Genomic DNA, 13,481 nt, shown 5'->3' on the forward strand with positions numbered 1-13,481 from the left:
GAGGGACAGGGTAGATTACTCGATTTTTACCCTCAGATTTTCACCAAATATACTTGCGTCAAGCTAGGGATGTCCTCCTGTTTGTCAACCGTAATCTCAATACGAGCGCCCGGCAACTGAGTGAGCTGTGTTGCCTAAGCACGTCTTGTGCCTGTCAGGAATACTAAGGCAGGATAGGAACCATGCAGTGGTGAGGCTCAGATGTGCTGATGCATTAAACCATCTCACACCAAAGTAAGAGCAAGAATGGAAGTAATTGGGTTATATATTATTATTATTATTATTATTATTATTATTATTATTATTATTATTATTATTATCATTATTATTATTATTATTATTATTATTATCATTATTATTATTATTATCACCATTATTATCATCATCACCAATATTATTTGTTATAGCAATACTGTCATCAACAAACACACACACACACACACACACACATATACACACATATGATCATCATCAGTATCACCACTCGTCATTAAATATAAAATATTTCCTTGAAGTTCATACGGCTTCCGTGTCAGCACTCTGTCTCTTTGTGCAGGACGCCTTGCTGAGGTGATTACCTGACACGAAAGGACTGAGTCCACAAACTTTCTCCAATCGTTAAGTTTGTAAGCCTTGATTCAACTCAGGTTAACCGTAGTACACAATTTCACGGGCCCTGTGGGAACTGACAACTCTCGTTCATCATGTTCCTTTAAATCTACTCGAGTGATCAAGCTCTCATATAAAAGGAGCGTCAACGGGACACCCTTCCGTGGTAGTCTTTCTTGATCTGGAAAAAGCGTTTGAGTTGGTAAACCCAATGACCATCCTAGAGACGCTCGCACTTAAAGGGGTACAAGGAAGACTACTGAGATGGATCCAAGGTTATATCACTGGAAGACATCTACGAGTCACATTCCAAGGGAAGACGTCCCTTCAATACTCTCTAGAAAATGGCACCCCGCAGGGAGGGATTCTGTCCCCAATACTATTTAACCTAGTCGTGGAGAGGTTGGTCAGCATAGACTTTGAGAGAGGGGTTAAACTCCTCTGCTATGCCGACGATCTCCAGTTGATTTCACAAGGGAATGCCAAACACCGCAAAGCTCAGGTGGCTCTGCAGAAAATCGAGCAGATGTGTACAGAACTCGGCCTCAAGATTAACCCCCTTAAGACTAAAGCCATGCTTATCAAGGAGAGGAGGATACCTGAGGGAAATCTACGGATCCAGGACACTGACATCGAGTGGGTCCAGAAACATCAGTGCCTTGGAATCCACTTCGACTACAGACTCTCCTTCAAGCCCCAGGTCGAGTACCTAAAGGAAAGAATGGCCACAAGGATCAATGCGATGAAAGGCATGACTGCACTATCTTCCGGAGCCGACTATGATGTCTTACGATCTTACTATGTCCATGCAGTACGGTCCTTAATCGATTATTCCTCCATTGCTCTGGTCGGGTTGAATCCCACAGAACTACATGCCTTACAAGTACAGCAGAATAAGGCCATGCGCCTTATTGTTGGAGCTCCTATATGGACAAAACTTAGTAATCTACAAGTGGAGACGGGCATAGCGCCCGTAGAAGCAAGGATCACTAAGAATGTTGCTGCAGCCACAGCGAAGCTTCTCACCACACCTGGTTACCCACTGACACGATCCAGGCTTAGAACCGCAGCAGCCCAGGGAGAGCAGTTCGACACCACCAGGTGGACTCGCAAGGCCAACATAGCATTGTCATCCTCAGGACTAAGATACGTCGGAGCACTGGATGAAGATACTGCATGCGAAGGTTATACAGAACCACCTCCTTGGACAGAGAACCATACGGTCTACAGCTGCAAGCTCCCTGATGCTCCCAGAGACGACACTGTAAGAAGACGAATACACGGCGAGCTCCAGATAGCCAGGCTGACAATTAACGACGCTGCCGTTTTCTACACTGATGGGTCAGTGGACGAAGATGGCAGAAGCGGAGCTGCCTTCATCTACAACGGAGAACAGTTCCTAACAAGACTTTCGGATGGCTGCAGCAGTATGCAGGCAGAGATGGTAGCTATACAGCAAGCCACGGCTCACGCTACTACACTACCCAACACCGACATAATCATACACACCGACTCACAGTCAGCAATGGAGGCTCTCCAAGCAAGGAACCTAAAGGACAACATTCGGCTCACTACCACCGTCAAGAGGAACATCCGGGAACTGCAGCGTCAAAGGAAAACTGTCACCATTAATTGGATTCCGAGCCACGTAGGGATTCATGGGAACGAGTCAGCCGACATGGCAGCGAAGACAGCGGCGCTCCTTGCTGAAGTCACAACACATGTCCAGCCTTCACTCTCGGCAATGAAGATGGCTGCACGACGACGAGAGACTACTATTACGACAAACAGAAACAGGACGTATGCTGCAGAAGGATCCAGGAGCTGTCAATGGTACAGAGGAGTAACGGACGGCAAGAGACTTAGGATTCCGAGAGGTACGCCGAGGACACTACGAGTACATCTTCACCGGTTAAGACTCGGATACGTGTGCAACTGGAGAATACGTCAACAAGAAGTACGGCCGTGTGCCCACTGTGGGGTCCATCAGGAAGAACCGTTACTACACTGGGTGCTGCAATGTGACAAGACAGAACAACTCCGCCACCAGCTATCTACACACCACATGAACCCACAAGACATTGAAGCAAGGGGCACAGCTGTGAGAATGCTGAAAACACTCTTCTCTAGCCACATGGACATTCTCACGAATACAATCCAACAATACCCGCCACCACGCTGACTTAGCTTAGCTAGAGATAGGAGAGGGACACATGTTATGGCTCACCTCTTAGTTTTTAGCTACGGGCCGCCAACGGCAATGGCCCGTTTCGGGAGTAATTTATTATGTAAATATTATTTATAAGCTTTTTTGTTTCCTTGAAATATACTTGTCTGTACTCCTGAATAAATCTTAAAAAAAAAAAAAAAAAAAAAAAAAAAAAAAAAAAAAAAAAAACCTTGCGCGTCAGTCTGTCACCCGGCCCGCGAACTAAACAACCCGACTCTCAGCACTGAGGGAGCATTGTAAGTTCTGCAACGCAGTGCAGATAATCTTATATTTATTTTGTTAAGGAACGAAGCATTTGTGCGCGCTTATCTGTGTGTGTGTGTGTGTGTGTGTGTGTGTGTGTGTGTGTGTGTGTGTGTGTGTGTGTGTGTGGACTGATGTAGAAATATGAGTTTACTTTTGTGGCTGGTATGAAATTATCATGTATGTTTTGTCAAATAAACGCGTTAGTGAGACAATGCAGCTCCTACAGTTATCTGTATGAAGACTAAGACATGGCACGTGACATTCCTGGTGAACCCCTGTGTTGATGACAATCACGCTGGACTTAACAAGACCTGACTTAGTGTTCTGTGGTCTCTGAGTTAAGAAGCTGAACATCCCCCTGTGGACGGGAAACTTAATAATAATAATAATAATAATAAACGGTTTAGCGTAGTATCGTGTGGCTTCACTTCTATTTTACTTGTTGAAAAGACCGCTTTGTGTATTTCCTATGATGTTCAGTTGCCGCTTCACTTCCTTTATGCACCCATCTTTGGCGTCACAGTGCCGCCCGGTGTGAGGAAACATTTTGTTTTGAAAAAATCACAACAGAAAATATACAGACAAAACAGAAAGCCACTCATACTGATTTTAGTTGTTCCTATACTCTTCCTCTCGCTTGTATCTCACAGCAGCAGAATAGAGAGGGATGGCGCGTGGTGCGGCTCTGTTGGCGACGCTGATGGTGGTGGTGATGGTGGTGGCGGTGGTGGTGGTGGTGGCGACTGCTGCTGATGTGCCATTCGTTGATACCAGGGATGGCCGCGTCTCAGGCATTGTGGAGGAATCGGTGAAGGGCCGAGACTTTTCGTCATTCTACGGCATTCCCTACGCTCGGCCACCACTGGGGAGGCTGCGATTCAAGGTAGACCGGCAGATGGTGAAAATTTGCGGAGTAATGAAAGCACTTGACTTCATCAGAGTGAGACTGTAAAATGAGGGTGGGAAAATACTGGAAGATAGTGTGTCCTTTCTTCCAGGATCCCGAACCCTTCCCAGACTGGGGGGCCATGGGGGAAGCCTCCATTCCCGCCCCGCCGTGCATCCAATATTTCTCCGCAACAGAGAGAGTCGGAATAAAGGAAGTGCTGGGTGAGGAGGATTGCCTGTACCTCAACGTGTTTGTGCCCAAGGTGAGGCAGAGAACCCCGGAGAGACTGCTTTAATCTGTGACATGTTAACCTAGGAGCATAAGGGAAGCTGGGAGAAGAAAATAGGCCTACACGTACTAGGTGACAGTCCTTATCTAAAACCTGTGTCCACCTGCCTTCCCGATCAGTAAATTTAACTAATCCTTTTTTAAAGCTCGCAGGTGACTCGGTACTAGTAGGCTGATTACTGCATATATTCCAGTCATCTACCACTCTATCTGAGAACCAATTTCTTCCTTTTTTTTTTATTTATTAGTTATAGTCCTATCCTGGTTACTAACACTAAGGATTTTGTTTAAATTGTCCTTGTTATACCTCTTAATCTAAGCTTTTCTAACGAATGTAAAATTTAAAACTTTAATCTTTCGTAAGGAATATTTTACATCTCCTTTTACTCATCCATCTCTCTCTCTCTCTCTCTCTCTCTCTCTCTCTTTCTCTTTCTCTCTCTCTCTCTCTCTCTCTCTCTCTCTCTCTCTCTCTCTCTCTCTCTCTCTGTGTGTGTGTGTGTGTGTGTGTGTGTGTGTGTGTGTGTGTGTGTGTGTGTGTGTGTGTGTGTGTAATAGTACCAATCTTATCACAGATTAATGGAGACGCTAGCTTCCCGGTGATGGTTTGGCTTCACGGGGGAAGGTTCACCCATGGCAGTGCCCAGGAGTACCCTCCTCACGTCCTCCTGGACCACGACATCGTGCTGGTGGTGGTGCAGTACCGGCTGGGTGTCCTGGGTGGGTGGTGTGTGGCGAGCTGGTGACTTCTCTTACACGCGGCGCGGCCTGTGTACTGCTCTTCTCACTGCTTCTCTCTCACTGTACAGGCTTCCTGTCTACCGAGGACTTGGCGATGCCTGGGAACCTGGGCCTCAAGGACCAGACCCTGGCGCTCCGGTGGGTGAAGACCAACATTCACCTCTTTGGCGGAGACAACATGCGGGTCACCATCTTCGGTGAGAGTGCCGGCAGCGCCGCCTCCCACCTCCTCATGTTCGTCCCGGAAGTTCAAGGTAGGACTCCTTTTGGACTTCACATTCGTTCTCATCACCTTTGTTTATACACACACACATACACACACACACACAATATATATATATATATATATATATATATATATATATATATATATATATATATATATATATATATATATATATATATATATATATATATATATAATTTCAACCTTGTATATCGATTTGTTCACATATTTGCATGTAGTGAGACAAGTTGTATTGTTTTGACAGATCTTTTCTCCCGTGCTATCATGCAGTCTGGAACAGCACTGACGTCCTTGACTATCAACAATAATCCTCGCAAAGAGGCAATTGAAGTGGGTGGCAGCCTTGGGTGTCCCACAGACCAGGGCAGCAACACGCTCCTTCTGTGCCTGCAGGGTCTGGATGCAAAGGCTCTCTTTCCTCGTTACGAAAGCTCCAGAGTGAGTGGCACTCACTGTGCCAGGTGTCAGGACTACTTGCTCATTTAACTTGAACATTCAATTGTGGATATATTCAAATTACAGTTCTGAGGCCATTTAACTTGTACAGAGATGGGGAGTGCTGCCGCTCACCTTCACGCCCTGGGTGGACGGCCGTTTCCTGCCGCGTCACCCTGCCCTGCTGATAAGTGAGGGGCGCAGCACCCGGGTGGACATCATATCAGGCATTACCAGAGACGACGGGGCTCTTTTCGCCTTGCGTAATTATCACCCAACTTACGTGGTTAAAGATCATGCTTCACTAACTGAAATGTCTGAGGGAATAATTACCTTCAAAATCTATTGTTTTGAAGATTTTTATTTATTTATTTATTTTTTTTTAAGCTGCATTGGCAAAGAAACAGTTACTGGAGGAGCTACAGCACAATTTTAGCATGGCCGGGCCTGCGTCCCTTCAGCTTGAGGGCAGGAGTGAGGACCCGGAGGCTGTAGCCCGCCAGCTGTACCTCCACTACTTGGGCACCACGCACGTCACCGAGGCGCACGCTGACGACTTCATGAGGGTGAGCACCAACACTGGAGCCTAAGTCTGCTTTTTGCTGCATATGCTCCGTAAACTTTGGATGTATTTGCAATGTGAAAATTACTTGTTTACATATACGACATAAGGATGAGAAGACACGGCTCTACGTGAGGGGATGTTACACCTTAACACTTGAGACAAGAGGATGCCGGCAGTGTTTTCACTGTTCATTCTTAAATTCACGCCTATGTTACATCTTAAACATACAGAACTGCCAGCTGGTGTTCTGTACGGTGAACTCTTCCGTGATCATTCTGCTGTGAAAAAGCCTTGTAACCGTAGTTGTTAGTGATTAGTGATGAATTATGAGGGAGCTTTAAAAACTAGATTCACGTATGAAGATGATAGGTGGAGATGAACAAGCATGTTGCATTCAGGGACTGTCACGGGTTGATCTGATGGATTCTTGCCTTTCCCTTATTATCTCATGTTCGTAGTAGTAGTAGTAGTAGTAGTAGTAGTAGTAGTAGTAGTAGTAGTAGTAGTAGTAGTTGGATGGTGTGAACGTTCTAATTCTTTTAGTTATCAAAATAATAATAATATATTATTTAAAAAATGATGAAGACATAATAATAGTTATTATTATTGAAAATAACAAAAATAACTCTTAGTTTTTGTTCTTATTAGTCTTATTATATATAATTTTGACAGATGTTCACTGACCACTACTTCGCCGTGCCTCATGACCGCATCTCCGCCCACCACGCAGGGAAGATTTACCGCTACGAGCTGCAGCACTACGCCCAGCTCTCCTTCGGCCAACTGATCTGCCCTTCCTGCGACAACAAGTGTAAGCAATGCCTGGCCCACAACCTGCCCGAGGCACCGCGGCGTCAACACTGACACGAGGCGGTCAGTTCAGTGACGAATGTTTAGGCAGATGTTTTAAGAACACTGGCAAAATAACTGGGGACTGGCACCTTTAGTGGGCTTTTTTCTGCCCTTTTATTGCCCTTGTTTGGAGCCACTCTTACATAACAGATCCTGATAACTGACACAAAGAATTTTGCTTGTAACATCATATCCCCTATGTCACTTCAAGGCAATGAATAACTGTCAGAGATTTTATAAACATCAAGGGTGGTTCTCGACTTAAGTACTCATAAAAACAGAATGTGCTTGGCATAGCCACTACCACTCCTGATGTTATCACCAGCGCTGTCGCCACCACCGCTATACGTAGCAACTATCACCAGCCTTCTTACCATCACCATCACCACTACCACTACCAATAACTCTTATCCTATACTATTAATACCCTGCATCACGACAAATTCCAGTCATTATTGCCATCACCACCATCTCATCGCTGCCATCATTTTTATTAGTAATAGCACTGCACCCCTTTTCATCATTACTTAACCTTTTAATTTATTTATACATAATTTGTGGTATGAGATATAATCTTGTTGAAAAACTAAAACACAGCTGTGTCCGAGTCACTGTGAAGTGTGCCATGAGTCACTGTGATGTGTGCCATGAGTCACTGTGATGTGTGCCATGAGTCACTGTGATGTGTGCCATGAGTCACTGTGAAGTGTGCCATGAGTCACTGTGAAGTGTGCCATGAGTCACTGTGATGTGTGCCATGAGTCACTGTGATGTGTGCCATGAGTCACTGTGATGTGTGCCATGAGTCACTGTGAAGTGTGCCATGAGTCACTGTGAAGTGTGCCATGAGTCACTGTGATGTGTGCCATGAGTCACTGTGATGTGTGCCATGAGTCACTGTGATGTGTGCCATGAGTCACTGTGAAGTGTGCCATGAGTCACTGTGATGTGTGCCATGAGTCACTGTGAAGTGTGCCATGAGTCACTGTGATGTGTGCCATGAGTCACTGTGATGTGTGCCATGAGTCACTGTGATGTGTGCCATGAGTCACTGTGATGTGTGCCATGAGTCACTGTGATGTGTGCCATGAGTCACTGTGATGTGTGCCATGAGTCACTGTGATGTGTGCCATGAGTCACTACGGAGCTTTAAAAGAGGAGTGGCCAAATTTGAGGCTGAGGATAATGAAAGGAAGTAGGCAGTATGTTTCATGTGGGGAGTACCACATGTAGGCCTGACAACTTCTTGCAGCTTTCCTTACTTTCTTGTGTTTTTTTTTGTTCTGACATGAGTGAATCACATCTTCCTTTTCTTATCTTTTCCGTTCGGCGTTTCCCTCGAGTGAGTGGTTGGCGCAATGTACGAGCCTATCCTGTTGTTTCTGTCCCTTGAATCTTCCTCTGTGACTGCTATTGTTTGCAGTTCTAAAGCAATTCCACCCCTCCATCTCCTTCTCTGTCGTCCTCCCAGTTTTCTTCCCTCAAATGTTTTTTTCCAGGAATTTTTAATCGGTTTCTGATCGTCAATTCTGACAGGGGTGAGTCACGTAGACGATCTGTACTACTTGTTCCGCGGCGGCCCTCTCTTGTCGCCACGAACAGCACCCCCACAGCGCCCCAAGGACTTACAGCTGCCCGACGACCTCACCCTCAGGGACATCATCACGACTCTGTGGACCAACTTTGCTGCCACGGGGTGAGATGGAGGACGGAGGTCCTGATTTCAGAAGTCTTTATGGAAGACTGAGAGTTTTAGAGTGGGCAAGATGATTAAGTATTGCTTATCAGTGCACTAACTTTGCTGCCGCGGGGTGAGATGGAAGGTGGGACCCTTTTGTGGAGGAGACTGACAGTTTTAGAGGATAAGATGATAAAAGTAAGACTTATCATTGTACCATTGCTGCATTAGAGGCTCTTCAGGAAGTGCTGATGTCAGGTAAGACTTATCAATGCTTCCATCAATTCACTGTGACACGGTGACACCAACAACAACGATAGTTTGCCTGTGTACTACATATCACTGCAAAAAATTACCTCTTTACTGCATAGATTAGACAAGTGAGTTGGTGATGGTGGGCAGTGGTGAGAAAACACAGAATTAAGCAGGGGATCTTTATTTCTACAATGTTTTGATGGTGTTGAAAAGTTAGAGAAAAAGATCTGCTTAATCCTGCTATTCCTCACCACCACACTCCAATAATTACTTTTTGTATTACTCATCATTGCAGCAATAGTTTATTTTTGTATCACTCATCATTGCAATGATAATAAATCTTTGTATTACTCACCAGTCCAACAGTGGTCTGTCTTTTATTACTCATCATTATAATTATAATTTTTCGTTATTTCTCACCAGGAACCCAACCCCTGATAGCTCTCTGGGCTTCACGTGGGAAGCCAGCACACCAGAGAATCTGCAGTACCTCTCCCTCACGCCCTCGCCCTCCATGAAGCCAGACGACCGCAAGGAGGTGAGGGATGCTGCTTACTTAATTATTTACTATGAAAGATGTATTAGGCACTGGTATATTTCTATTCGTGTACTTATAAGCGTGTAAGGCGAACGCTTAGAAAATATGTTGATGAGGGGGTGAGGGGGTAACAGACCTCAGGGTTACAAAAAAAAAAAAAAATAGGAAAAAAGGCCCACTGAAGGTGCCAGTTCCGGAAGAAGAGAGCAAGAAGGGTTATCCATAACTAGAGAAGTGTCTGGAAACCTTATGTATTAGATAATTACATGGTCCATTTTCTATTTAAATTTTGACGTGGCAGAATTATTTACATAACTACATTTTTTTTTCTTTATGAGTGTCGCTATTTGTGTTTTATAAATGTCACGCTCCGAGTATCTAGAGCGCATCCTTTGTCAAGCACTATCCATTTCACCCCCTCAGTAAGTGGTTCATGCAGGTTCTTTCTTTTCACAGACACGCAAGTTCCACAACTTTCTTCCCATCCAGGAAAATTTGATGCTTCACCCGCACCTGGTGAAGGTGCCTCAGGGTGCCACGCGCAGTTCACGTCATGAATTGTGATTTACCAACTCCTGACTAAATGCAAACAGTAACAAGCACCGCCTACCTAACAACATAACTTAGATATAACCACTTTTATATATATATATATATATATATATATATATATATATATATATATATATATATATATATATATATATATATATATATATATATATATATATATATATATATATATATATATATATATATAATGAGAGAAGAGGACGAACAAGTGAGGAGGGCAATGATGGTGGAGGTTAGGGGGAGAAGGAGGGTTGGGAGACAAAAGAATAAGATGGAGAGTCGTAATAAGAAGTGATATGAACAAGCTGGGAGTGCAAGAAGATAGAAACAGATGGAGAAGGATAACTCCAGCGGCTGACCCTGCAATACACTGGGATTAAGGTCGTATGAAGAAGGATATATATATATATATATATATATATATATATATATATATATATATATATATATATATATATATATATATATATATATATATATATATATATATATATATATATATATGATGGGCCCTAACTCAGTGCAAACAAACGAAAAAAACGTCCACTGAGGTGCCAGTCAGTAAAGAAAAAAAAATCAAATTTAAGGATAACTGTCTTGAAACCGAACACTTTCATTATTACCACGCTTAGAGAAATGCTTAGGTGTTATGATGGAGTGATTATGAAGTGTTTTGAGGAGTTGTATGGCTTACGAGTTGTGATGTGGTGGAATTGTGAGGAACTAAGGAGATAAACACCATCTGATTATTAAGAAAGTCGAGGGTGTAAAGCGCTGCTGCGTCTGATTTACTCCTATAAAAATGGGTTGATTTGCTGTGAGGAGTCACTTCGAAACAAGCAGAGGTGGCGGCAGTGGTGGGCGCGGAAGTGAAATATAGAAACAGTTTTTGAAGAGGCTGGTGACATTTGATGAGGTACCGGCGTGCTCGGAACTAAGGGTACACGTGGAAAAGTGCCAAGCAAACCTCGCGCGAACACACCCAGGACGTGTCCTCCCGCGGCGTGCATTAAACATCAAAGCGCCCTTTGCTCAGTGGTCACCTTTACCTGGGCCGGCGCCGCCTCAGAGCTGGGCGGGGGCGGAGGGAACCCAACCCTCTTCCCTTCGCATTCCACCCTTCAAAAAAAAAAAAAAAAAAAAAAACAAGACTCAAAGCTGAACTGAAAACAAGACAAGGATTAAGAGGAACACTGTGTGCACTTAGAAAGCTTAAGGGCGCGGAAAAACAACAACAAAAAAAAGGGAGGAAAAAGTAATGAGAAACGGCGCGTGCACTCAAGACTCAAAAGATAATGAAACACAGAAGGGCCTGAGACAAGAAACAAGAGACAAGAGCTGCGGCCAATTGGATCTACACAAGAAAAAAATAAAAATAATAAGGTGAGATCACAATGGAAAGTACAAAGATCCAAAAGCAGCGACAAAGGAAATATATATATTGTGAAGTTACATTACTGTGTGTGTGTGTGTGTGTGTGTGTGTGTGTGAGAGAGAGAGAGAGAGAGAGAGAGAGAGAGAGAGAGAGAGAGAGAGAGAGAGAGAGAGAGAGAGAGAGAGAGAGAGAGAGAGAGAGAGAGAGAGAGAGTCCACACCAAGGCTCACTTACAAAACAAAGGAAAATCACGGCCCTACGTAGATGGAAAAAAAAAAAAAGAATAAAAGGAAAGAAAATCAAGAATATTGTAAAAAAAAAAAATCAGAGGGCAGCACTATACATACATACGACAAAAAAAAAAAAGATAAATAAAAACAGAAGTACAAATAAATTTAAAGATAAATAAAAGAAAAAAAAAAAATAAGCAAACAAAACACCCCCAAAAAATAAATCATGTGATTTACACACAAGTATGTAAGAATATAAGAACATAAGAAAATAAGCGAAGCTACAAGAAGCCGTCAGTCAGAGATGCTCTGGCCAAAGAAAAAAAAAAAAGAATAAAGAGAAGAAAATAAAAAAGTTTTAAAACTTGGTGGCATCAACATCTGCAGAGTAATACGACACGTTTTTAGTGTCCACGAAGCTGTATTTCTCGTAGCCTAACTTAAACCAACTGAGGGCGGAGCAACACATCTACTAGTGTCCACGAATCTGCCCACAATCTAGCCTAACCCATCCTAACCTGACAGCTGAGCAACACACCAGCTTATAGTCTCCACGAACCAGTGCTGCTCGCAACCTAACCTTACCTAACCTAACCCAACACGAGAGAGAAGTAACACATCTACATCTAGTCTCCACTAACCTGTACTGCTCGCATCCTGACCTAACCTCCACGAACCACTGGTCGCAACCTCCTTCTAACAGTATAACCTCAAACAAAACCATGCAAGTAATAGAGAGGTACATTCCCCACTCCGAGCTGGCGGTTAATTTACGTGGAAAAGGTTGCAGCCTCCGCCATCCTTTATCCTGAAGGAAGCACCGCAGGATTCTTCCCTTCCTGCGAGGTGGTCATGTGGTCATGGCCGCCTCCCTGGGCTGCAACATTTTTATTGGCTTTTCCTATTTGTCTTTTTTTTTTTTTCTCTCGTTAACTTTGGAACTAATTAACTTCTGAGGGTTTTTTCCTCCAGCAATGACCTTTCTCTCGTCAAAGATAAAGTCATCCATTATATGAAGTTTTCATCGACAAAAACATTGATACTGTTTTCTTTCCTAGAGTGTATGTAAGTCTTTCTTCTCTTAGAAGGACGCAACTTCGATCCGAATACGTAATTATGTCAGGAATTAAGCTTTTCCTAATAAAACTTTCATGTACGGACAAACCTTTCTTAATAAAGCTTTCATATACAGAGAACATCGTTCACATTCCTGCACAAAGCTTTCTACTTTATTTGTTTATTTTTTTTAGATGAAGCTGCCTGGGAGTGATATACATGCCTGTAAAAGAGGCTGGCTAGAGACCGCAAGAGCAAAAGAAAAAAATATATACGGCTCCTTTCAACATGCAACTTACTACTAACCAGGTAAGAATGCTTAGCACATACTCCATTTCCCGCTGGAGGGACAGACCCGCCAGGTGTCTGCAATACCCACATATATTCAGAACGAAGCTTTCAGCAGCACACGAAGATATCTCTCTCCACGCTGCATCACTGCAGCAATATGTGTTGGGTATAGGTATTTCTCCTTCTGCACGATAAATAGAAATTTAAAGGCATCGTATAAGGAGAAATCGTGACGTGAAAACATCATGTAAATTCACTTAAACTTAATATATTTTAAGTCCCTGCTCAAGACTACTGACTCCATTATCAATTTTTTTTTTTTTAATCAGAAAATGCAAGACTATTTGAACGTCAACTTAAAAAAAAAAAAAAAAGATTAACCA

The 13,481-nt window shown here is 43.3% G+C and overlaps 2 protein-coding genes across 5 annotated transcripts; both read left to right on the forward strand.

Moving 5' to 3' along the window:
- The first annotated feature begins 820 nt into the window (after window positions 1-820).
- Window positions 821-2,791, forward strand: LOC135107329 (uncharacterized). Its single transcript, XM_064017040.1, has one exon. The coding sequence runs from the start codon at window positions 821-823 to the stop codon at window positions 2,789-2,791; it is 1,971 nt and encodes a 656-aa protein (XP_063873110.1).
- Window positions 2,792-3,650: 859 nt separating this feature from the next.
- LOC135112152 (putative inactive carboxylesterase 4) lies at window positions 3,651-12,947 on the forward strand. Of its 4 annotated transcripts, none has more exons than XM_064026227.1 (11): window positions 3,657-3,968; window positions 4,084-4,236; window positions 4,838-4,982; window positions 5,072-5,257; window positions 5,495-5,688; window positions 5,798-5,948; window positions 6,073-6,251; window positions 6,923-7,061; window positions 8,639-8,798; window positions 9,459-9,573; window positions 10,030-12,947. In XM_064026227.1, the coding sequence occupies exons 1-11, from the start codon at window positions 3,753-3,755 to the stop codon at window positions 10,135-10,137; spliced, it is 1,746 nt and encodes a 581-aa protein (XP_063882297.1). In that variant the 5' UTR covers window positions 3,657-3,752; the 3' UTR covers window positions 10,138-12,947. The 4 variants fall into 4 exon arrangements, with proteins under 4 accessions (XP_063882322.1, XP_063882313.1, XP_063882297.1 ...); XM_064026236.1 differs by having other exon boundaries at window positions 3,846-3,968; window positions 4,067-4,236; XM_064026252.1 differs by lacking the exons at window positions 8,639-8,798; window positions 10,030-12,947 and having other exon boundaries at window positions 3,651-3,968; window positions 6,923-7,123.
- Window positions 12,948-13,481: the final 534 nt, after the last annotated feature.

The sequence above is a fragment of the Scylla paramamosain genome, chromosome 2, assembly GCF_035594125.1.
Source record: "Scylla paramamosain isolate STU-SP2022 chromosome 2, ASM3559412v1, whole genome shotgun sequence".
NCBI classification, from domain to species: Eukaryota; Metazoa; Arthropoda; class Malacostraca; order Decapoda; family Portunidae; genus Scylla; species Scylla paramamosain.